This window comes from Salmo salar, chromosome ssa04 (assembly GCF_905237065.1).
Source record: "Salmo salar chromosome ssa04, Ssal_v3.1, whole genome shotgun sequence".
Lineage (NCBI taxonomy): Eukaryota > Metazoa > Chordata > Actinopteri > Salmoniformes > Salmonidae > Salmo > Salmo salar.
The window spans coordinates 22065128-22091583 of NC_059445.1; the positions used below are offsets into that span (position 1 = coordinate 22065128).

Sequence of the window (26456 nt, forward strand, 5' to 3'; positions counted from 1 at the left end):
GCCCCTCGAGAGGTCCAACACAGAAACATTGACGCGTTAACTGCAAGCTACACCCACGGCTTTTTTGGCGGACATATTCTATCACTTCAACCGGGTTAAATCTGCAGTTACAAGGAAGAAGGAAAACTTGAGGCCTTTACTAGGAAGCTTGAGTTGTTAGATTTGGACTTGTCATCTGGAAGGCTACTGCACTTCAGCACACTGAAAAAACTACAGGCAGAGGGACCCGGCCGCTGCATTGTCACAGAGGTGATGGAAGATTTCACCAAGCAGCTGAGAGACAACTTCTCCACCAGATTTGAAGATTACAGCATGCACAAGGATATCTTTGCATTTGTACGTGATCCTCTGAAAGTGGAGAATGATCGTCTCTTGCTAAGAAAACCATACCCTCGCTAGATGAGGCCGCAATTCAAACTGAGCTGATTGAATTACAGACATCGAGCCAAATCAAGGAATGCGCTCAGGAGTGCTGAGTTTTGGGTGGCATGCTCCGAGGAATACAGCACAAAAATAAAGAAACTTGCATTTTATGTGCTAACAATGTTTGCGTCGCCTTACACCTGCAAGTCCTCATTTTCCTCCATGAACGCAATATAGAGTCACGATAGGAACCGGCTTTCACATAAGTCAATCGTGGACTGCCTGCGCTTCAAAATCACATCCATCTCACCCGACATCCACAAGATCGTGTCCGAGGGGAAATTCAACTTTTCCCATTGAGTAAGTAACTTAGTGTTTACTAAATACAGTTATATAGGCTACTAACATTATTGTGAGTGTTTATCCGGGGATATTTAAGTCTCAAGCTGACAGTATTTTATGTTTGTTCTGTCGTTACAGGAGCAGGCTATCCTGATAGACATTCAGACACAGACAGCACCTTTTTTTTCTTCTTTAAATTATTGTTTTGTGTAGGATGCTACATTTTTGGTCAGTTGCCATTGTAAGTAGGCCTAATAAAAAAAAATCCCACTTGTATTGGGCCATATTTTATTTTCTTGTGAAAGATGTTAGACTCATAACTGGCTGAGGTAGGCCAAGTAATTGTATTTAGGCCTAGGCTCTGAAGAAATAGACTCCAATTATGCCCTCTTGTTGTTTGTAAATTAAAATGAAGATTTTTGTTGAAATCAATTACTCAACTGGTGTAGTTATTCTCCATCTGTTGCTGTGCAAAAAACTTGCATAACAAGTTAGCTATATTTTCAGCACCAGGCGCTGTTCACATCCTATTGATTGCGCTGCGGTTGCAGCTTTATGTTTCAGCACCAGAAAATGGTCCGTTGCCTGCTTTATTAGTTGACTGTCTTCTTCATTCTCTCTCCTCATGAATGAAGTTAAATGTAACTATTGCATTATGTAGGTAGCATAAAAGATATTCAGAATTCATTTGCGGGGCCAAATAATACTGCTGGCAGGCAAGATTTGGCCCGCGTGCCGCCAGTTGGGGAACCCTGCTTTAGACTACAATACAAGCAATATTTGTGTTTGATGTCAGTCTATGAATTAATAAACTCACAAAATCCCTGTCGGTTTCAGAGCCGAAATGGTAAGAGTGAGTCGGGGTTGCTATGGTTTCAAGCCACCACAGCACCATTTTTAGCGGTCACGCCCAACCGTGTACAGTGCACACATCCGCTGCAAAGCACGTTGGGAATTCCCTCTTGACTCGAACAGAGCCCAGTCTTACCCAATCACAGCAAAGCTCTGAGAAACTGACATGAGGAAAAGAGAGTGATACTGAGTGATAGCAGAGGAAAAAGGAGACAGAACGGAGTGACAGATAGTGAGAAGGACGCTGGTCCCGGAGGATGACAAACGACGGTTGTCACAGGGAGTCAGACAAGTGAAAGCAACAGGAAGTGAATGATGTCAAGGCGGTGGAAGGGATGAGGTGGAAGAAAAGACAACATTTTAACAAAGGGGCCATTTTATGTATTGATAGAACATGAAACCCCACCAAGTAATCTATTAAATAGAATGGTATAGAGTCTTAACAAAATTAACAACCGTTACAGTAATTTACTCAATTACAGTGCATTCGGAAAGTATTCAGACACCTCGACTTCTTCCACATTTTGTTATGTTACAGCCTTATTCTAAAATGGATGTCGTTTTTTTTCCTTCATCAATCTACACACAATACCCCATAATGACAAAACAAAAACACATTTTTAGAAATGTTTGCAAATGTATTAAAAACTGAAATACCACATTTACATAAGTCTTCAGACCCTTTACTCAGTACTTTGTTGAAGCACCTTTGGCAGCGATTACAGCCTCAAGTCTTCTTGGGTATGATGCTACAAGCGTGGCACACCTGTATTTGGGGAGTTTCTCCCATTCTTCTCTGCAGATCCTCTCAGGCTCTGTCAGGTTGGATAGGGAGTGTCGCTGCACAGCTATTTTCAGGTCTCTCCAGAGACGTTTGATCAGGTTCAAGTCCGGGCTCTGGCTCGGCAACTCGACATTGAGACTTGTCTCGAAGCCACTCCTGTGTTGTCTTGGCTGTGTGGTTAGGGTCGTTGTCCTGTTGGAAGGTGAACCTTCACCCCAGTCTGAGGTCCTGAGCGCTCTGGAACAGGTTTTCATCAAGGATCTCTCTGTACTTTGCTCCGTTCATCTTTCTCTCGATCCTCACTAGTCTCCCAGTCCCTGCCGCTGAAAAACATCCCCACAGCATGATGCTGCCACCACCATGCTTCACCATAGGGATGGTGCCAGGTTTCCTCCAGACATGACGCTTGGCATTCAGGCCAAAGAGCTCAATCTTGGTTTCATCCGACCAGAGAATCTTGTTTTCCATGGTCTGTGAGTCCTTTAGGTGCCTTTTGGCAAACTCCAAGCAGGCTGTGATGTGCCTTTTACAGAGAGGTGACTTCCGTCTGGCCACTCTACCATAAAGGCCTGCTTGGTGGAGTGCTGCAGAGATGGTTGTCCTTCTGGAAGGTACTCCCATCTCCACAGAGGAACTCTGGAGCTCTTTCAGAGTGACCATCGGGTTCTTGGTCACCTCCCTGACCAAGGCCCTTCTCCCCCGATTGCTCAGTTTGGCCGGGTGGACAGCTCTAGGAAGAGTCTTGGTGGTTCCAAACTTCTTCCATTTAAGAATGATGGAGGCCACTGTGTTCTTGGGGACCTTTCAATGCTTCAGAAATGTTTTGGTACCCTTCCCCAGATCTGTGCCTCGACACAATCCTGTCTCGGAGCTCTATGGACAATTCCTTCGACCTCATGGCTTGGTTTTTGCTCTGACATGCAGTCAACTGTGGGACCTTATATACTGTAGACAGGTGTGTGCCTTTCCAAATCATGTCCAATCAATTGAATTTACCCCAGGTGGACTCCAATCAAGTTGTAGAAACATCTCAAGGATGATCAATGGAAACAGGACGCACCTAAGCTCAATTTTTAGTTTTTATACATTTGCAAAAAATGTTTTCATTATGGGGTATTGTGTGTAGATTGATGAGAAAAATTATATAATTAATCCATTTTAGAATACGGCTGTAACGTAAGAAAATGTGGAAAAAGTCAAGGGGGCTGAATACTTTCCGAACTCACCGCACGTCTTATTTGCGTAGAGTCAAAAGTTCCATTGCTCGACTTTGTTAGCATGGCCTTCACTTACCCCCTTCAACATCAGTGTGACTCAATGATACAGTAGTCTGTACAGGCCTGTGTATGTGTGTTAGGCATGAGGGTTGTGTTTTGTTGGTGTGTGTGTGTGTGTGTACCTGTACCCAGATTGGGGACGCTCTGGACCCGCTTCATGTGGGAGAGGGTGAGTAGCAAGGCAGCGCTGCTGCGAGCGCGTCCTCCACTATCTGGGAAAGCACAGCCAGCAGCCACGGCAGCAGAAGCAGCACACACACACACACACACGCACGCACACACCGCCAAAGCCCCCAGGAAAGAGGCAAAGCACATGCATTACAATGGCTCCCATTCTCATAAGCAGATGGGGAAAGGAGGAGGATGACAGCTCATATCAAGATGGATGGAGGGAGTCAACTGTACTGACCAACATCATAGTAACCTATAGTTACCCCAGCAATGTGGACTCAGCAATATGATACAGTCATACCCAGTGGGGCAACTTTCTGCTATGTTGTGGTTCGTCTGTCATTAGGAAGTTACCCACTGATGTCATATCGTTGACTCTACCTTTAAAACCGGGACGTTTGTCTGTTTGTGTCCACTCTCTTAGGTTGTCAATACCGAATATAACCAAAACTATAAACAAGACTCGAGAACAATCGTCGGCAAAAACCTATCTTAATCGATTTTGTGTTTGTTTACATTCTGGTTGATTCAGGCATGCAGTAAACACACAGCGATTAAAAGTCCCCCTTCCTACTTCAAATGAACTGTGACCTCAGCGCAGATTAACGTTCACGCTTGCTTGGTCATCGACGTGGGAGTAATGAAACGCTGTTTATTTCTCCAAGAGGTCACAGAATCCCTCCGCATGCAAAACGTTTCAGCACACCCTGCCATTACGAAGGTAAGGGAATCAAAAAGAAATCCCCACAACAAGGCAATGTTCCGTAGGCAAACACTGTGGAATGTTCAGTGACTCAAGAACCCGTGATGTAAACATTCACCAAAGCTGGAGCTAAACTCTGATTGCAATGTCATGGAAACTTAATGAGAGCATATGCCTGGTGGACTTGATAAGAGCATTCTAGATTGTGCGGAGGCTATTGGCACCTCGATAGATCTTGTGCTGTAAACAATTACCATAGCAGGAACAAATCAAGACTTTCATTGGCAGACTAACAGAGGGCGTGGGAGTGTAATAACACTAAGTGAATGATTCGTCATCATAGCTACTGTAGTGAAATACTCAATACATTTTGGGATGCGGGCCAAGTTTAAGATGGAGCTTTGGAGGCCGATGTATGAATGATAGGAATTACGTGAGTGTATAACTAGACCATAAAGCAATGCAATATGTGTAATGCCTCTATGCTTCTACATTATAGAGCAGGGTAGGCCATCTATTATAACTTTGGGGGGGGCTTTTGCTTCAACCCTGTTGTAACACAAGGTCCTGTGAGCAGCTGATTGGTTGGGTTTGTTACAGCAGGGTTGGAGCGAAACCCTGCAGGAGAGTAGCTCTCCAGGAAGAAAGTGTACTCCCCTTGCTATATAATGTTGAATTGATCAAGACTGGAATCGCCCGTCATTCATTCAAAACTTTTCTAAATGCTTGGCAAATGCTAACAAGGTGTCCATACTCTAACAGCTCTAAAAGCCTTCAAACAGATCTGTTATTTTCTGAAACAAGAGGAGGTCCTGTTGCGAACTTACTTCAATCTGAATCGTCAAATCAAATGAGTTGGTTGAAATAAAAAAAACGATGAATTAAAATGTTAAGACTTGCTTAGCTATGCAACTCCGGCGGCAAGCAATATTCAACAGCTGGCAAATGTAAAAAAAAAAAATACATGAACATGGATCATCAGCCATAGCGCAATGCCTTGAGTTCAACATCCTAGTGTGTGTGTGTGTGTGTGTGTGTGTGTTGCGTAGTGTTTAAAGAGGCATATCACATACCTGTGTTCATGTTGAAGAGCTCTCCTAACAGTTCTACCGTAGCTGGGTACAATTTCCTGGAATAAAGGAATCAGAGATAGAGGTTAGATGATTTCCCACTGTAAAGCCCTCAGAGAAACAGAAATCCTACTTCTCTATCACATTACTTGGTGCAATTCAGTTTGACATGCCATGTAAACTGACAATGTGTATTTGTGAAATGGACATTGTGAATAACTTGAGAATCTACTCAAAAACTAAAGTCTTTAAGGGGGACATTGTGATTACAAAAAGAGGAGCGGTTCTAAAAATAGACATCATTTCCTCAAATAGTTCCAACATTCATTCCTTCCATTGGCGTTATGGCAGCAGAATTAACATTGCCCCAGTTTTAGGCCAGGCTCAATAAGTCTTGTAGCCTAAAATGAACATTAAATCTTGGTTCCTTGTGTTTGTCTTGACTTCTGAATCAAGTTGATTACTGCTTGGCAGGACACCAGTCCACACAGTCATACCGTAGCTAGGGAAGCAGTATCTTTTCACATTTTTCAGAGGGACGGGCAGAAACAAACTGGTTCACTTGTGGAGCATTGAGCTGATCAAAATCAATTGGTGTACCTCAGATCTGACACGCCCTGCCTCGCTGCTGACTAAAAGTAAGGCTAGCTTTGTTTCCAATGAGGCCATTTCCAACTTACAACAATAGGGTAGGTATCTTCCGCAGAAAATCCCTGGCAGATGGAGCAAAATATCACCTTTGTATGACAGATATTCCCTTTGAGGAACATACAGACAGGAGACACTCAATGTCCATGCTGTCATACTGGAATAACACCCTGATAAGGGACTGATAAATGGTACAGGCCCACAGTACAGCTACTTAACTGTACTGTATGTACCCGTACCAAACATACACTGACGGCCCTTCCCTGCTCTGTCTACTGGGTTTTGCTGTGCTTACTTCCTGCTGGAGATTGGTGGGCAGAGTAGGAGAGGTGAGCGGAGCTGGGAGGGTCGTCAGTGCTGATGGGGCACACCTGTAAAAGAACAGCTGTGGCATAAAGCCACTGTTTCCCCATTCAGCAAGAGATTCCTCTCTCCATGCATACCTTTGGTTGTTTCGTGGTTTTGGCAGGTGACACCTAATTTACTGACCGCACAACCAGAGCTGGGACCACCAGGCTATACAATAGGTAGGCAGGGGCAGGTAATTAGAACTCCAGGAAGATGGTGACAATAGCAGCATTATAGATCAGGTCTTAGATGTATCCGATTGTAACGATCGTCGTGCAGGAAGGAAGAAGTGGACCAAGGCGCAGCTGGGAGCGAACTCATGTTATTTATTACAGACTGAAATAACACGGTCAAAACAGAGAATAAACGTATCGCTACTGCTCCAACAAAGAGACAACAACCCACAAACATCGTGGGGGGAAAAGGAACTTAAATATGATTCCCCAATCAGAGGCAACTAGTGACAGCTGTCTCTGATTGGGAATCGACAGAACCCAACATAGAAATACGCCCCAAAGCAAGGCTATACCAAAAACATAGAAAATAAACTATAGAAATGCCACACCCTGACCAAAATAGAAGAGTTCACCTGGTCAGGGCGTGACAGTACCCCCCCTCCAACGGTGCGTACTCCCGGCGCACCAACCGAAAGTCTATTAGGGGGGGGGACCCGGGTGGGCGCCTCACCCTCGGTGGAGGCTCTGGCCCCGGGCGTGTTTCTCCCCCTGCCTCCACCCTATCCCTACCCCTCTGGCCCGGACTGGACCACGGTGGAGCGGCATGCTCAGGCTCCGAAGCGGAGCCGCCGACCGGAACAGGACTGGTCACCGGTGGACCGGACACAGGCCGTGCCGGACTGTGGACACGCGCCGTGGGCCTGGTGCGGGGAGCAGGGACGGGCCGGACTGGCCTGGGGACACGCACCACCAACCTGGTGCGGGGAGCAGGGACGGGCCGGACTGGACTGGGGACACGCACCACCGGCTTGGTGCGGGGAGCCGGGATGGGCCGGACAGGACTGTGGACACGCATCACTAACCTGGTGCGGGGAGCAGGGACGGGCCGGACAGGACTGGGGACACGCACCACTAACCTGGTGCGGGGAGCAGGGACGGGCCGGACTGGACTGGGGCCACACACCACTGGCTTGGTGCGGGGAGCAGGGACAGGCCGGACTGGACTGGGGACGCGCACCACTAACCTGGTGCGGGGAGCAGGGATGGGCCGGACAGGACTGGGGACACGCACCACTAACCTGGTGCGGGGAGCAGGGACGGGCCGGACTGGGGCCACACACCACTGGCTTGGTGCGGGGAGCAGGGACGGGCCGGACTGGACTGGGGACGCGCACCACTAACCTGGTGCGGGGGAGCAGGGATGGGCCGGACAGGACTGGGGACACGCACAACTGGCTTGGGGCGGGGAGCAGGGATGGGCCGGACAGGACTGGGGACACGCACCACTAACCTGGTGCGGGGAGCAGGGACGGGCCGGACAGGACTGGGGACACGCACCACTAACCTGGTGCGGGGAGCAGGGACGGGCCGGACTGGGGCCACACACCACTGGCTTGGTGCGGGGAGCATGGACGGGCCGGACTGGACTGGGGACGCGCACCACTAACCTGGTGCGGGGAGCAGGGATGGGCCGGACAGGACTGTGGACACGCACCACTAACCTGGTGCGGGGAGCAGGGACGGGCCGGACTGGACTGTGACCGCACACCGGCGACACAGTGCGCATAAGCGGCGCCGGATATCCTGGACCGAGGAGGCGCACTGGAGGTCTGGAGTGCACAGCTGACATCACCCGTTCTGGCTCAACACCCACCTTAGCCTGGCAAGTGTGGAGCGCTGGCACAGAACGCACTGGGCTGTGCAGCCGTACCGGAGACACAGTGCGCGTCCTCGGCGCAGGATACATCGGACCGAGAAGGGGCACCGGAGGCCAGGAGCGCTGAGCCGGCACAACACGTCCTCGCTGAACACTCCCCCTAGCCTGGCAAATGTGGGGCGCTGGCACAGAGCGCACTGGGCTGTGCAGGCGCACTGGCGATACCGTGCGCACCTCTGCCACCCAAGGCTCTTCCTCCACGCTGTCCCTACGCAGGTCCTCCAGGACCTGCCACATCTCTGCCTCCTCCTTCGCCGTTATCCCCCCACGAGAGCAGTGGTCTGGGCTCTTCCTCTGCCCTTCCGGACCACCCCATTAGCCCCCCCCAAAAATGTTCTTGGGGGTGTCTTCCGGGCCTCCTCGACCGCCGCCTGCGACTCCTTCCACCGGCTGGCATCACCTCCTCGACCTGGGAATCCTTCCGCCAGGGTCCTTTCCCTGACATGATCTCCTCCCAGGTCCAGAACTCCTTTCCCTCGCGAGCCCATCTCTCGCGCTCCTTTTCCTCCCGCTGCTTGGTCCTGGTTTGGTGGGTTGTTCTGTAACGATCGTCGTGCAGGAAGGAAGAAGTGGACCAAGGCGCAGCTGGGAGCGAACTCATGTTATTTATTACAGACTGAAATAACACGGTCAAAACAGAGAATAAACGTATCGCTACTGCTCCAACAAAGAGACAACAACCCACAAACATCGTGGGGGAAAAGGAACTTAAATATGATTCCCCAATCAGAGGCAACTAGTGACAGCTGTCTCTGATTGGGAATCGACAGAACCCAACATAGAAATACGCCCCAAAGCAAGGCTATAACAAAAACATAGAAAATAAACTATAGAAATGCCACACCCTGACCAAAATAGAAGAGTTCACCTGGTCAGGGCGTGACACCGATGGAGGTCTGGAGGTCCACCTGAGGATGATGACCCTGTCCTTGAGTCACATCCCAGTACACCTGCTGCGGACGGGAGGGGACAACCTGGTCCACTGAGGTTTGATGACGATCTTACCTGTGAGCCAGCTACAGTCTGTGGCTTAAAGTGCCTATACCCAGAGGTACCCACGCAGGGCTGGTTGAACCCATCCCGGTATGGCCGTGAGGAATGCGCTTGTCTTCCAACGGGTGCAGTGGTAGTAGCAAGAGATTCCAGGTGAGATCGGCAGCCTTCCTCCCACAGTAGGGATTCTGCCAGGTTTGGGGAGACGGGTGGAAGCTGATGAGACACAGGGTTGCTGTAGAGACGGAGCCAGTCGGAGTAGAACTGCTGACCATCACGCTGAATCTGATCTGGTCGGAACATCTCCCCCATTGTGGTTGGGGGGAAGGAGGGACCAGGGGAGGGGACTATTGGGCGAGGTAGGCTCTTTGCGACTCCTCTTCCAAAAGTTGGGAGTGTTTACTTTATTTATGGAATAAATTTGTTTTTGTTATTCCTTTACTCAATGTGTGGTTTCCCATTGCAACAAACAATCTTGAGCCAGGTTGTAACAACACCAAATGGAATTCCTTAATACTGTAGGGACATGGCCTACATGATAAATCGGCTCTGAAAATACCCTTGTCCATGATTGACATGGAAAAAAGGCCCTGTTGGAAAGTTCAGGCCTTACCCGACTATGGTGACAGTCGGTGTGCGTGTACGTATGAGTATGTGTGTACGTGTTTTTATGCGTGTGTGTGTGTGTGTGTGTGTGTGTATGTACAGAGCCTTCAGAAAGTATTCACACACCTTTACAACACCCCATAATGTCAAAGTGGAATTTAGAAATTAATAAAAAAATTAAAAGCTGAAATGTCTTGAGTGAATAAGTATTCAACCCCTTTGTTATTGCAAGCCTAAATAAGTTCAGGAGTAAAAATAAAAAGTAAAAAAGCCTGTACAGAATAAAAATATTCCGAAACATGCATCCTGTTTGCAACAAGGCACTTGTAATACTGCAAAAAATGTGGCTTTTTTTGTTGTTGTTTGCCTTGAATACAAAGCGTTATGTTTGGGGCAAATCCATCACAACACATCACTGAGCACCACTTTTCATATTTTCAAGCATGGTGGTGGCTGCATCACGTTATGGGTATGCTTGTTATCAGAAAGGACTAGGGAGTTTAAAGATAAAAATAAAAGTAATACAGCTATAAGCAGAGGCAAAATCCTAGAGGAATACCTGGTTCGGCCTGCTTTCGAACAGACACGGAGACAAATTCCCCTTTCAGCAGGACAATAACCTAAAACACAAGGCCAAATCTATACTGGAGTTGCATACCAAAACAACATTGAATGTTCCTGTGCTTGAAATTCAGTAGTTACAATTTTGACTTAAAAAAAAAAAAAAAAAAAATTGGCTTGAAAATCTATGTCAAGACTTGAAAACGGTTGTCTAGCAATGATCGATAATCAACTTGACAGAGCTTGAAGAATTTTTTTAAATAACAAATAAAATGGGCTAATATCGTACAATCCAGGTGTGGAAAGCTCTTAGAGACTTACCCAGAAAGATTCACAGCTGTAATCGCTGCCAAAGGTGCTTCTACAAAGTATTGACTCAGGGGTATGAAAACTTATGTAAATTAGATTTATGTAATTCATTTTCAATAAATTTGAGATTTTTTTGGTTTTTGAAAAACATGTTTTCACTTCGTCATTATGGGATATTGTGGGTAGACGGCTGTGAAATGTTTTTTTTTTTTCAGGTTGTAACAAAATGTGGAATAAGTCAAGGGGTATGAATACTTTCTGAAGGCACAGTATGTGCATGCATATGTGCGTATGCATTTCATTACTGAGGCTTTGGGCGTGACAGATCCAGCTAGTGTCAGCTCACGGGGTCTGTGGCGGGGATCATACGTGTAGATGGCTGCAACACACGGGCGTGCATCCTGATAATGACACTCGCATGTGTTCAGAGATTATCATTCCAAGATGGGTTCAAGCGCATGTCCCCATGTTTGAGAAGGCACAATCTGTACAATGTTCTGCTATTCAATGGCCATTTCAAGTGATGTGAACCTCGACTCATAATAATAGGCCTGTACACCAATTGATTCTAGAAGAATAGAATTTGTAAATGCCTTATGACAAACACCTAATTCAGCTACTTAACTATTCACCCAGACCCACTATTAGTTTAAATGAGAACGTGTTAGTGCTGGGTTAGAACTAAAATGTGCAACCTGGAGGGTACCCCTAAACCGGAGTTGAAAAACACTGTACTATGAAACACCATCACACCATTATTTATAGCCAACCATTTACAGTAAAGCATGGTCCACAAAGAAGCTAAACAAAAAGCAATGCACAGTAACATCTTAAATCACAAGCCTTGAAAACGTTTTGTTTACGAATACACAAGTTAGCAGTCGTGACACAGATGATTAGGTTAGCCACAGAGAGATGTTACTAGGCGGAGGGCACAGAATTGGCACGAGGAAAGCCTCCACGGAACAATTTAGTGCACTCAAAGGTTGGCCGATCAAAACAAAGTGTTTTTTCCTCCCCAAGCTAAATTACAGAAAAATCTTTATGTACCGATAGAATATAGCCACAATGGCAAACCTCATCCATTTGGCACTCCAGTCAGGCTAGAGCAAATGTCCAAGCACAAATTATTTGAAAGATTTCCCATAGTATTGTAACCTAGGTCTGCATGCTGGTCCTTTTCATTAGTATTAGAGTATTTTAAACTAGATCTGCATGCTGGTCCTTTTCATCAGTATGACAGTATTGTAACCTAGGTCTGCATCCTGGTCCTTTCCATCAGTATCACAGTATTGTAACCTAGGTCTGCATCCTGGTCCTTTCCATCAGTATCACAGTATTGTAACCTAGGTCTGCATCCTGGTCCTTTCCATCAGTATCACAGTATTGTAACCTAGGTCTGCATCCTGGTCCTTTCCATCAGTATCACAGTATTGTAACCTAGGTCTGCATCCTGGTCCTTCTCATCAGTATGACAGTATTGTAACCTAGGTCTGCATGCTGGTCCTTTTCATCAGTATTACAGTATTGTAACCCAGGTCTGCATGCTGGTCCTTTCCATCAGTTTGAAAGCTGAGAGGCTCAGTAAAGGTTTCCGCCCAAATGCTGATAATTGTCCTCTTATTAGCATGCTTATAGGGGTACGTTGAAAACAAACTCCTTTTGAAGTAAATGGTGATATTGCCTTGTGTGTTGACTCGAGTAATAGTTGGGGTCACACGCACACTCTTCTCCATGCTGACAGCTTTACAGAAATAGCCAACATTTAAATATTAGGGCAATTACATGATAACGGAATTACGCTTTGACTCAGATTTTTCACTTTTAAATGTGTGCCAAAAAAAAACAAAGTTGAACAAAATCATATAAAACTCTATGCACAAGGACTAATTTGAACAATTTCCACTGAACATTCACACAAAAGTACATTTACTGGAAGAACTGTGCAGATGCAAAATTTGGAAACAAAATATACTGCTCAAAAAAATAAAGGGAACACTTAAACAACACAATGTAACTCCAAGTCAATCACACTTCTGTGAAATCAAACTGTCCACTTAGGAAGCAACACTGATTGACAATAAATTTCACATGCTGTTGTGCAAATGGAATAGACAACAGGTGGAAATTATAGGCAATTAGCAAGACACCCCCAATAAAGGAGTGGTTCTGCAGGTGGTGACCACAGACCACTTCTCAGTTCATATGCTTCCTGGCTGATGTTTTGGTCACTTTTGAATGCTGGCGGTGCTTTCACTCTACTGGTAGCATGAGACGGAGTGTACAACCCACACAAGTGGCTCAGGTAGTGCAGTTCATCCAGGATGGCACATCAATGCGAGCTGTGGCAAGAAGGTTTGCTGTGTCTGTCAGCGTAGTGTCCAGAGCATGGAGGCGTTACCAGGAGACAGGCCAGTACATCAGGAGACGTGGAGGAGGCCGTAGGAGGGCAACAACCCAGCAGCAGGACCGCTACCTCCGCCTTTGTGCAAGGAGTAGCAGGAGGAGCACTGCCAGAGCCCTGCAAAATGACCTCCAGCAGGCCACAAATGTGCATGTGTCTGCTCAAACGGTCAGAAACAGACTCCATGCGGGTGGTATGGAGGGCCCGACGTCCACAGGTGGGGGTTGTGCTTACAGCCCAACACCGTGCAGGACGTTTGGCATTTGCCCATAGAACACCAAGATTGGCAAATTCGCCACTGGCGCCCTGTGCTCTTCACAGATGAAAGCAGGTTCACACTGAGCACATGTGACAGACGTGACAGAGTCTGGAGACGCTGTGCAGAACGTTCTGCTGCCTGCAACATCCTCGAGCATGACCGGTTTGGCGGTGGGTCAGTCATGGTGTGGGGTGGCATTTCTTTGGGGGGCCGCACAGCCCTCCATGTGCTCGCCAGAGGTAGCCTGACTGCCATTAGGTACCGAGATGAGATCCTCAGACCCCTTGTGAGACCATATGCTGGTGCGGTTGGCCCTGGGTTCCTCCTAATGCAAGACAATGCTAGACCTCATGTGGCTGGAGTGTCAGCAGTTCCTGCAAGAGGAAGGCATTGATGCTATGGACTGGCCCGCCCGTTCCCCAGACCTGAATCCAATTGAGCACATCTGGGACATCATGTCTCGCTCCATCCACCAACGCCACTTTGCACCACAGACTGTCCAGGAGTTGGCGGATGCTTTAGTCCAGGTCTGGGAGGAGATCCCTCAGGAGACCATCCGCCACCTCATCAGGAGCATGCCCAGGCGTTGTAGGGAGGTCATACAGGCACACACTACTGAGCCTCATTTTGACTTGTTTTAAAGGACATTACATCAAAGTTGGATCAGACCTCCATGGGTTGATAAATTGGATTTCCATTGATTATTTTTGTGTGATTTTGTTGTCAGCACATTCAACTATGTAAAGAAAAAAGTATTTAATAAGATTATTTCATTCATTCAGATCTAGGATGTGTTATTTTAGTGTTCCCTTTATTTTTTGGAGCAGTGTATATGACCTATATGTAATACTAATGAACCATTATGTATGACAGCCAGACACTTATATTTGTAAAAAATCTCCCTCTCCGTGTGACCATGTTTTCCAAAAACTCATATATATATATATATATCTGCTCTGAAATAAGACTCAAAGATGTCAGCAGAAAGAATGGGGTGTCAGCTATGACATGACACCTTGACTTTGAAAACATCTCTTTTGGTTATTGAACTACAGTAAGTGAAGTGGATTTACATTTGGTAACGGAATTACATCATGGGTCCCTGATCTGTACAGAAATGCATAATTATGAATTTTCCTTCTTTTGCATATTTGGGTATTATTCTACACACTGGCTAATGTTGTAATGAGCTCCGCTCTCAAAACGAGACCACATTTGGTTGTGCCTGCCCATACCATAACCCCACCATGGGGCACTGTCAACGTGGTGAACATCAGCAAACCGCCCGTCCACACAACGCCATACACTCGGACTGCGGTTGTGAGGCCGGTTGGACGTACTGCCAAATTCTCCAAAACAACTTTAGAGGTGGCTTATGGTAGAGAATTGAACATTCAATTCTCTGGCAGACATTCCTGCAGTCAGAATGCCAATTGCACGATCCCTCAAAACTTGAGACATCTGTGGCATTGTGTTGTGACAAAACTGCACATTTTAGAGTGGCCTTTTATTGCCCCCAGCACAAGGTGCACCTGTGTAATGATCATGCTGTTTAATTAGCTTCTTGATATGCCACACCTGTCAGGTGGATGGATTGTTTTGGCAAAGGAGAAATGCTCACTAACAGGGATGTAAACACATTTGTGCACAAAATTTGAGATCATGACATGTTGCGTTTATATTGACACGTTGTGTTTATAACACTTGACATATTGCCTGTATATTTTTGTTCAGTGTAGTTGGCAGAGGTCTTTACTTCCGCATTATTGTGATTCGAATCCCTTTGATATACTTTTTCTGGTAGATGTTATCTAAGACCCCTTTTCCGTCTGTTTGACTAGAAATCAAAGCCTTTGCTTATTCCTCATTTTTAGGATGGAAAATGGTTGAAAAGTGTGTGTATATACATATATATATATATATATATATATATATATATATGCATTAATTTCTCAAAAATATTCACTCGTAGCTTTCATTTGACACCCACTTTGACATGCTCCTATGAACTTCACATATTGGTTCTCAAGGGTCCTTTACATGGAAATGCCCATTACCCACAATCCTTTCCTGGCAGCCAGTGCAGTACATGGCAAACCACTTAGCCTCTATGCAGCGTTGAAAATAGGCAAAAGGTGGCTAAGAATACAGCAGGTGAAAATGGACCCGGGAAGTTGAGAACATATTGCTGCAGGAAGATGATGACTATACCAACACCCTGTCTGACTGACAGGCTGACAGGGGAAGTGTTGCATTCTGGTTACGGCAGGAGCCAGGAGGACATCTCCACAGGCATTATAGAGCAGAACAAGTGAAAGCAACTTACAATAGCAGGCATCCTCCACATTGCTTGCCTTCACCTATCCTTTGTTTTCAGAACGTCGCAGAGGGTGAGGAGATGAGGGGAGGAAGTTACTTTTGAAAAACGGTTTAAGTCCACACACCATTTGTTTGCTGCTCCCACAAGTGATGTTTAACTAAAAGCTACAGAAACAGCGTCTCCTCTGACATGGTTGTCATCAGGTAACCAAACCCACATGACACCCAGGGAGGAAGCCATTTTTATGACTTTTGAGATATGTGGGAAAGAGCCATCACCGGGTGACGACTCCTCCACACATCATGTCTACAAGTTAGTGACACACCACATTTGTCACACGGAAGGGACTGGAAATAGAACGATCTTATACATCCAAAGGAAGACGTGAAATGACAGTAAATACTCTCACAGTTCAATATAAGCATGAAAATATAAGAGTGTTAATATGCAAAACCTCCAACTAACTTTCAGGTGTCTCAACGTACCCTAATTAACGTATACAGTGGGATTAGGTTGTTCGTGGAAAACGCTTTAGACAGTTGACTACAAACTTATATATTTTCGATATCTGATGCAAAGTTGCTCTGCTGAAACCACCGCAGCTCAGAAATCCCCAAAATGCACCATCATGGATGGATTCAAACAAAGGGTACTCTCATTAATCATTTAATGGCTAAAAACAGAACCTATCGATTTTGGTCCTTTTAGAACGCTAACAGATAAACAAGCTCACAGACAGCCGATAAAGCCCATCCGACAACCAAGGCCACCTCTGCTTGGACAGTGAACTGGAAAATGAATTTCTCTCCATTTTAAAGAATGTGCGAGAGAAGCACTTAGGACTCTATTTATTTTTAAAAACACACGCCATACGTCTTGCCAACACAGCCAGTGTTGGTGGTGTTAGCCAAGGGGCTAGCACTGTGATGGGTTTCTATAGAGTGCCAATGATACTAGATGGTAAATGCTGCTATAAATTGGCTAGTTGTCTGTCCATTTAGAAATCTTACACGGCCACACACACACGCACGGCCACACACACACTAGGGTAAATCACGACACCGGCGTCGTGGCTTGTCGCCATCCAAACCAGGGCCAGATTAAAAGGATCATGTTTCCGGGGGACAGACCAGCGGCGACACAGCAGCTGTGGCCACCACGGCCCACAGGGGAAGTGTTATGGTGGGACGGTGGGACACTGGATCTCTCTCCCTCTCTCCTCTCCCTCTCCGAATGTAAATGAACGGTATTCAAACTTTTTCAGCTATAAAAAAAAACTTTTGAAACTTGTGTCCAATAGGAAGACATTATTTTTGTCTAACCCTTATTTCACAAAGCAAGTTGACTGAGGTAACTATAATTCACAACTTGTGTCCAATTGGAATCTGGGAATACGCAGGTACACCTAAAATGTCTTTCCACTCCGAGCCCCATATCCACCTGCAATTCCACTGAGTCCCCTTTGGGGGGCAGTGTCCCACACTATGCCAAGCCTACCTCTGACCCAGAGAATCAGCATGGTGCCATTCCAATGTCTGAAGCTTTAATGCCTATAAAACAAGTCACAGTCTTCGTATCAGACGGTCATGGGGACGGTTGTGACAGCGGCTGTAAATATTGAGGCCTGGCGCATACCGCTGTGATTAATCGGCGAGTGCGGCGGCGCTGTTTACGAGGCATTAGCTGCCAGCACCTGATGAATCCCCAGACGAGCACGTCGCCACACATCAACGGAATCATTTATCGAACAGGAAACGAGTAAGCCGGATGGGAGGATAAAAAGAGGGAGGGAGAAGGATGTGGGATCACTGCTTGATGCTCTCACCAGAGCTCCTTATTGCATGGATACATACATTCAGAAAATGAGACTACCATGGTCAAATCGTGCCATTCTCTGCCACTGCAGTGACCACTTAACTTTGCGTCAAGTGAACAGATATGCTCAGCCTCAGTGTTGCATTTCGCTGGGTCATCACTATAGAAATCTCTTCTCTTTGCGTCGACAATCAACCGAGCACCCACGCTGTTCTCCTGTGCACTTCTCATGACAAAAGGAAGACACTCCAGCACACTGTTGATCTTTGATGCCCCACAAACAATGTATCTCACCGCGACATTTTGGGAACTTCTCAAAATAAAACCCTCTGAGCTTCTCGGATGTCCAATGCGTCACACCCCTTGGGAGCATTGGCATACGCAGTCACACACATACGTCAACAAGTGTGGGGGGGATTTCCCTATACAAGATGTCTTCGTCCCAGGTGATGTGCGTTTGACTATGTACGCTAGTAGGTCTTGGGGAAAAAAACATACCTTTTGCAGATTCCTACCCAATTTCAAATGGACCCCTTTTTACCCATAACCCTGAATGTTTTGGTCCGGTTTCCGAGACACAGATTAAGCCTAGTCCAGGACAAACAAAATAACACATTCCAAATGGAATTTCCAGGGCTAGACAATCTGTGCCAGCGAAACCGGCCCATAGGCCTGGGGTCCCCCTGGGTGCATGTTAAGTTTGTTGCCCTAGTCCTACACAGCTGATTCAAATAACCAACTCATCATCAAGCTTTGACTATTTGAATCAGCTGCGTAGTGCTAGGGCAGGCATGGGCAATTATTTTCCATGGAGGGCCACATTAGAATATATTTTTGCCATCACGGGCCAGAATCATATTACATATGTATGACTGTGTTGACAGATATCTACTGTAAATCACATCCAGATTTGCTACTTATTTTACTTTTTTAACATGCACAGAAATAAACCACATCCATGTTCTCCTTTTGGTCGGTATTTTCATTATTAAACACGCAATGAACTACACAGAGGGAAAAGTACACTGTGCATTCAGCACCACGGACAGAACTCTTGTTAACGGGTATGCACAAAAACACAAGAAAGAGAGAGAGCTCAACATTACATTTCAACTACTCAGTGTGATGAGTGATGTCTCTGATGGGCATTGACTAGAGCAGTGAAGTCCGGTATAGTTTCGGACGTTGCTATGAGCAGGATTGCTGAGAGTTGAGAGTCAGTAAGAGATCTATGCCTTGACTTGTTATATTTCATCCCTGAAAATGTCGGTTGACCCAAAAAGTACATCTTTGGAAAGTTTTGTTCATTAAGAGATGCATAGAACCTCGTCAGAGACAATGTTTTGAATAGTTCTCCAAATCACTGCATCAGAGTAAAGCTCGATAAGCTCAAGTTGCAGGTCAGCATTACAGCGTGTCATTTTCCAACACTTTGAAATCCTCACAACGAAGAGAAAACTCACCGTTCAAAGCACGCAGCAGTGATGTATACTTCTCCCGCTGGTCTACTGATAGGGAACAGACTAGTAGTGTCGGAAGGTGGGTGAGATTGTTGGCTTCTACTTGGCCGGGCAGGATGAGTAATTTTCCTTTGAAGGCTTTGACAAGGCTGTACATCTGATGTACAAAAAGGCCCTTCCCTTGTAGTTTGGAATTCAGTTTATTCATGAGGGCCATGATATCCACAGTGAAGGCAAAATCAGCCAACCATTCTTTATCTTGCAGTTGAGGGAAATCCACATATTTTCCTTTCATTTGTAAAAACTCAGCAATCTCTGACTTCAGGTCCCACACCCTTTTAAGCACCTTCCCCAAACTCAGCCATCTGACGTTTGTGTGGTAGGGGAGATCTGCATGACCCAACTCTCTCTTCCAACAGTGAGACAAACTGCCTGTGATTTAAATATTTTTCTGTTATGAAGTTTACCACTTTACTATGGCAAATTCATTATGTGATCTGAGCATGATTCTGCAGGCCGTATTGAATCAGGTTGCGGGCTGCAAACGGCCCCCGGGCCGGCCTTTGCCCAGGCCTGTGCATCAAAATCCCATTAAGAATGATTTTTTGTCCTGGACTAGGCTTAATCTGTGCCTAGTCCGAGGGGGGGCAAGACAGTTTTGGAAACCTTGGTGTAGAGGATATATTGCATGGATCGGATAGTTGTCAGGCTAAGATGATTCCTCCGAGAGCAATGTGGAGCTATTACAATGTTGCTTAGAAGCAATGTTGCCTCAAATTTTCTTCGGCACAGAGAACATTTCAAAATTCGGTGCAACTTTCTGTGCTTGTTTACTCTGAACACTGAGGCTGTACCCGCTTTAAGTTACAGTTTCAGACTGTGGTCAAGTAGGCTACTGTGGATGATCATAATGTAGGTTTACCCGAGAAAACACATCCCATAACATGGAAATAGCTGTTCATTCAGCCTACAGTAGCAGCCAATGTGGACCTATATTCCTTGAGACTTTTGAAAAACAAAAATGCAGACAAGGAGGCTTGAAATGAACATCCATTCAGACAAGGAGGTGACTGAAAATGTTGCTGTGTTGCTTGATGCAAGAAACCACTTTACAAAATAAAATGCATTATTATTCCCATACCATAATTACAGAGGATCAGACAAATTATGCTACCCTCTGCCCATTGTCTACTTAGCTTATTCAAGCCTGTCTCAAAATACAACACTGCCACTTTAAGACAAAAAAAGCATTTTACCTGACTCGCTTTTCAAAGATGTCTAGAAATGTACACGTTTTGTGCTCTTGTAGGAAAAAAAAAAATCGCTCCCCCGTTGACGACTACAAATGATCTATAACTCACACACTAGCAAAGGCTATGAACAAAATGTGCACACATGGCTACATGCAGCTTTCACATTGATCTCATAACAAGCACATCTACTCATGACCGCTCACGCTGTAAACACAGTCCAGTTCAAAGTAAATGGCACAGATCCATTATGACAATGGTCTATTTGCATATAGGCCTACTGCAGCTCTGATTGTTTATGGTGCACCGGTCTGTGTCGAGTAGGGGCCCGAGTCATGCAATAGGATCCTACTCCATGCATTCTAAGGGAACTTTGCTTACGCCTCGATCACAACGACAGCGTCATTGCATTTTGGTACAGCAGAAGTACATTCATTTCCAATGGAACATTGCGTTTGCCTTGCAGCATTGCGTTGCAGAGGCAGTCGCAGTGCGTTCTGTGTGGTGCATACGTTGGATTTATCAAAAGTATGAGTCAAACTGTCTGTGTAGAGGGCTTGACAGAAATGGTAGCAGAAGGTGAATGTTGAACTTTTGTTGCACACATACCCAGATGATGCCGCGTACTATTCTGCACAACGGCGCTGTCGGTGTGATCACGGCGTTTAAAAAGGTGTTTCACACTTCCAAAAGTGGATGTGAAACGATCCGTTAGAGATGGTAATTTAGGCCTTGTGAGTATGAAAGCATTGTGAAATCACTCCAACCAGGTGGTTCCTTTCAGTTGGATACCCATCAGACTCTTCCATAAGGGATAAGAAATGATGCCTTTGCCATGAAGTAATTTGATTAATGGCATTAAAAATGTAGGTTATCCATGAGTTTATTGGTTTAGTCAGATTCTAGTGGGGCACATTATCAGCCGATTGACACTGCACAGTTTTCAATTAAAAAGGGACTATTTCAGTTTCAAAATTGAGTTAGGAACACGTCAGTCTACCTTTATCGGAGGGCAATAAAAACACTAAACCTCACATCAAGGGACCTACTGCACACAAAGAGCCACTATCAAAACGTCGACAACAAAAATAATGTCCATAATAACTTCCAATTGTGCTCCGGGGTAAACAATGGGACTGTAGTTCCTTCCCAAAGTTAAGACATAAAATGCCAGAGACTCCAGCTCGCATATATACACTGCTCAAAAAAATAAAGGGAACACTTAAACAACACAATGTAACTCCAAGTCAATCACACTTCTGTAAAATCAAACTGTCCACTTAGGAAGCAACACTGATAGACAATAAATTTCACATGCTGTTGTGCAAATGGAATAGACAACAGGTAGAAATTATAGGCAATTAGCAAGACACCTCCAATAAAGGAGTGGTTCTGCAGGTGGGGACCACAGACCACTTCTCAGTTCCTATGCTTCCTGACTGATGTCTTGGTCACTTTTGAATGCTGGCGGTGCTTTCACTCTACTGGTAGCATGAGACGGAGTCTACAACCCACACAAGTGGCTCAGGTAGTGCAGCTCATCCAGGATGGCACATCAATGCGAGCTGTGGCAAGAAGGTTTGCTGTGTCTGTCAGCGTAGTGTGCAGAGCATGGAGGCGCTACCAGGAGACAGGCCAGTACATCAGGAGACGTGGAGGAGGCCGTAGGAGGGCAACAACCCAGCAGCAGGACCGCTACCTCCGCCTTTGTGCAAGGAGGAGCAGGAGAAGCACTGCCAGAGCCCTGCAAAATGACCTCCAGCAGGCCACAAATGTGCATGTGTCTGCTCAAACGGTCAGAAACAGACTCCATGAGGGTGGTATGAGGGCCCGACGTCCACAGGTGGGGATTGTGCTTACAGCCCAACACCGTGCAGGACGTTTGGCATTTGCCAGAGAACACCAAGATTGGCAAATTCGCCACTGGCGCCCTGTGCTCTTCACAGATGAAAGCAGGTTCACACTGAGCATGTGACAGACGTGACAGAGTCTGGAGACGCCGTGGAGAATGTTCTGCTGCCTGCAACATCCTCCAGCATGACCGGTTTGGCGGTGGGTCAGTCATGGTGTGGGGTGGCATTTCTTTGGGGGGCTGCACAGCCCTCCATGTGCTCGCCAGAGGTAGCCTGACTGCCATTAGGTACCGAGATGAGCTCCTCAGACCCCTTGTGAGACCATATGCTGGTGCGGTTGGCCCTGGGTTCCTCCTAATGCAAGACAATGCTAGACCTCATGTGGCTGGAGTGTGTCAGCAGTTCCTGCAAGAGGAAGGCATTGATGCTATGGACTGGCCCGCCCGTTCCCCAGACCTGAATCCAATTGAGCACATCTGGGACATCATGTCTCGCTCCATCCACCAACGCCACGTTGCACCACAGACTGTCCAGGAGTCACCTCATCAGGAGCATGCCCAGGCGTTGTAGAGAGGTCATACAGGCACGTGGAGGCCACACACACTACTGAGCCTCATTTTGACTTGTTTTAAGGACATTACATCAAAGTTGGATCAGCCTGTAGTGTGGTTTTCCACTTAAATTTTGAGTGTGACTCCAAATCCAGACCTCCATGGGTTGATAAATTGGATTTCCATTGATTATTTTTGTGTGATTTTGTTGTCAGCACATTCAACTATGTAAAGAAAAAAGTATTTAATAAGATTATTTCATTCATTCAGATCTAGGATGTGTTGTTTAAATGTTCCCTTTATTTTTTTGAGCAGTATATATATATTTTTTCTTTACTTCTCTGGAGTTTTTGTTGGCTTGTTCTTGGGGAAAAACTCATAACTTTCAGAAGTCTATTGACATAGCAGCACTATGCGCTACTCCCATACTCCCGTGCCCTTTGAGGATAGAGTAAAATCTCATTTTGACTATAACGTCTAGGGTAGGCTTATAAATCATATCCAGCTGACACTTGTGCTGGCACCGAGCATGTTATGAGTCTAACTTCGCTCTTTTTATACCACAGATGTTTTGAATGATATAAAAGGCGATTCAATCTGACCCTAATGTAGAAGCTCTTTATGGATAAATAATGCATTTCCTTAAACTCCATGTGGGGAAAATACTTTCTCAAACTTGAATTTCTTCAGTTCTCAGCTTTGCAATTTATTGAATCCTCCCCCAAGAGTTAAAATAAACTAAGCTAACTGCAAAATCTGTGGGTAATGCCGAGCAGAAAGCCTGGAAAGGAACTCCAAATCTCTAAGAAGTACTATTCCCTTCCTCTGTTTTCAAGCTCTAAAAACATTACGTTGAGATTGCCTAGAGCCGTTATATTTTAGTGGGTCACAGTGGTTTATCCGTAGCTTTTAATTTAGGTGTTGGTGGAGACCTCTGGAGAGTTGTGTATATAATTACTGAACAAAAATATAAAACCGCAACATGCAACAATTCCAGCGATTTTACTGAGTTACAGTTCACAGAAGGAAAATCAGTCAATTGAAAAATTCATTAGGTGTAATCTATGGATTTCACATGACTGGGCAGGGGTGCAGCCATAGGTGGGCTTGGGAGGGCATAGGCCCAACTACTTGGGAGCTAGGCCCAGCCAATCAGAATGAGTTTTTCCCCTCAAAAGGGGGTGGTTCCTCAGTTTCAGCAGCTGTCCAGGTGGCTGGTCTCAGACAATCCCACCGGTAAAGAAACCAAATGTGGAGTTCCTGGCTGGCATGGTTACATGTGGTCTGCGGTTATGAGGCTGGTTTGACATACTGCCAAATTCTTTAAAACAACTTTAGAGGCAGCTTATGGAGGAAAAGTTAACATTAAATTATCTGGCAACAGCTTTGGTGGACATTCCTGCAGTCAACATACCATCTGCACGCTCCCTCAAAACTTGAGACATCTGTGGCACTGTGTTGTGTGACAAAACTGCACATTTTAGAGTGGCCCTTTGTCCCCAACACAAGGTGCACCGGTGTAATGATCATATTGTTTAATTTTGCTTCTTGATATGCCACACCTGTCAGGTGGATGGATTATCTGGCAAAGGAGAAATGCTCACTAACAAGGATGTAAACAAATTTGTGCACAAAATTTGAGAGAAATATGTTTTTGTGCATATGGGACATGTTTCAAAAATGTTCCATGTTGTGTTTATATTTTTGTTCAGTATAGTTTCACTGGGTCTCCAGAGACACAGCCCAGTGCTAGCAATGTCCAAGCCACAGAAAGGTCCCCAGTTCGCCCCAACGAGATTCATTAGTCTGTTGAATTAAAATAGTCTGTTGATGAAAATAGTCCTGGCCTCTAAACCTTCAATCTGCATACTGGACCCTATTCCAACTAAACTACTGAAAGAGCTGCTTCCTGTGCTTGGTCCTCCTATGTTGAACATAATAAACGGCTCCCTATCCAACGGATTTGTACCAAACTCATTAAAAATAGGCAGTAATAAAGCCTCTCTTGAAAAAGCCAAACCTTGACGCAGAAAATATATATATATTTTTTTATATCAAATCTCCCATTCCTCTCAAACATTTTAGAAAAAGCATTTTAGAACGCAGAAAAAGCTGTTGCGCAGCAACTCACTGCCTTCCTGAAGAATAACAATGTATACAAAACGCTTCACTTGTCACGTTCGTCATAATAATGATCGGACCAAGGCGCAGCGTGAGTAGCATTCCACATAATTTATTACAAAGTGAAACTTTAGAAAAATACAAAACAAATAAAGAATAAACTAACTGTGACTAACAATGCAACTACACAAACAATATCCTATAACCCCCAAGTGAAAAACAAGCTTCTTAAGTATGATCCCCAATTAGAGACAACGATTACCAGCTCCCTCTAACTGTGAATCATACAAATCACCAACAGAAAATAAAACCTAGAACCCCACATAGAAATAAATAAACTAGATCAACCCCCAGTCACGCCCTGACCTATTCTATCATAGAAAATAAGAGCTTTCTATGGTCAGGACGTGACATCACTCTGGTTTTAGACCCCATCGTAGCACTGAGACTGCACTTGTGAAGGTGGCAAATTACCTTTTAATGGCGTCAGACCAAGGCTCTGCATCCGTCCTTGTGCTCCTAGACCTTAGTGCCGCTTTTAATACCATTGATCACCACATTCTTTTGGAGAGACTGGAAACACGAACAAGTTCTGGCCTGGTTTAGAGCTTATCTGTCGGAAAGATATCGGTTCGTCTCTGGATGGTTTGTCCTCTGACAAATCAACCGTAAATTTCGGTGTTCCTGAAGGTTACGTTTTAGGACCTCTATTGTTTCACATATATAATATATAACCTCTTGGTGATGTCATTCGGAAACATAATGTTAACTTTCACTGCTATGCGGACGATACACAGCTAGCTGTACATTTCGATGAAACACGATGCAGCCCCAAAATTGCCCTCCCTGGAAGCCTGTGTTTCAGACATAAGGAAGTGGATGGCGGCAAATGTTTTACTTTGACAAAACAGAGATGCTAGTTCTAGGTCCCAAGAAACAAAGAGATCTTCTGTTGGATCTGACAATTAATCTTGATGGTTGTACAGTCGTCTCAAATAAAACTGTAAAGGACCTCGGCATTACTTTGGACCCTGATCTCTCTCTTGATGAACATATCAAGACTATTTCAAAGACAGCTTTTTTCCATCTACGTAACATTGCAAAAATCTGAAACTTTCTGTCCAAAGATTATGCAGAAAAATGTATCCATGCTTTTGTCACTTCTAGATTAGACTACTGCAATGCTCTACTTTCCGGCTACCCGGATAAAGCACTAAATACACTTCAGTTAGTGCTAAACGCGGCTGCTCGAATCTTTACTAGAACCAACAAATTTGATCATATTACTCCAGTGCTAGCCTCTCTACACTGGCTTCCTGTTAAGGCTAGGGCTAATTTCAAGGTTGTACTGCTAACCTACAAAGCATTACATGGGCTTGCTCCAATCTATCTTTCTGATTTGGTCCTGCCGTACATACCTACACGTACGCTATGGTCACAAGACACAGGCCTCATTGTCCCTAGAATTTCTAAGCAAACAGCTGGAGGCAGGGCTTTCTCCTA

General features: G+C 45.3%; 1 protein-coding gene across 2 annotated transcripts in view; it reads right to left on the reverse strand.

Moving 5' to 3' along the window:
- Nucleotides 1–26456, reverse strand: part of LOC106602561 (sorbin and SH3 domain-containing protein 2) — an 81830-nt gene that overhangs the window by 41232 nt on the left and 14142 nt on the right. For both annotated transcript variants that reach the window (XM_014195264.2, XM_045716656.1), the window contains exons 2-3: nt 5566–5621; nt 3741–3830 (exon numbers count right to left, since the gene is read on the reverse strand). In XM_014195264.2, the coding sequence (XP_014050739.2) occupies nt 3741–3830; nt 5566–5621 (146 nt within the window). The remainder of the gene's footprint in view (nt 1–3740; nt 3831–5565; nt 5622–26456) is intronic.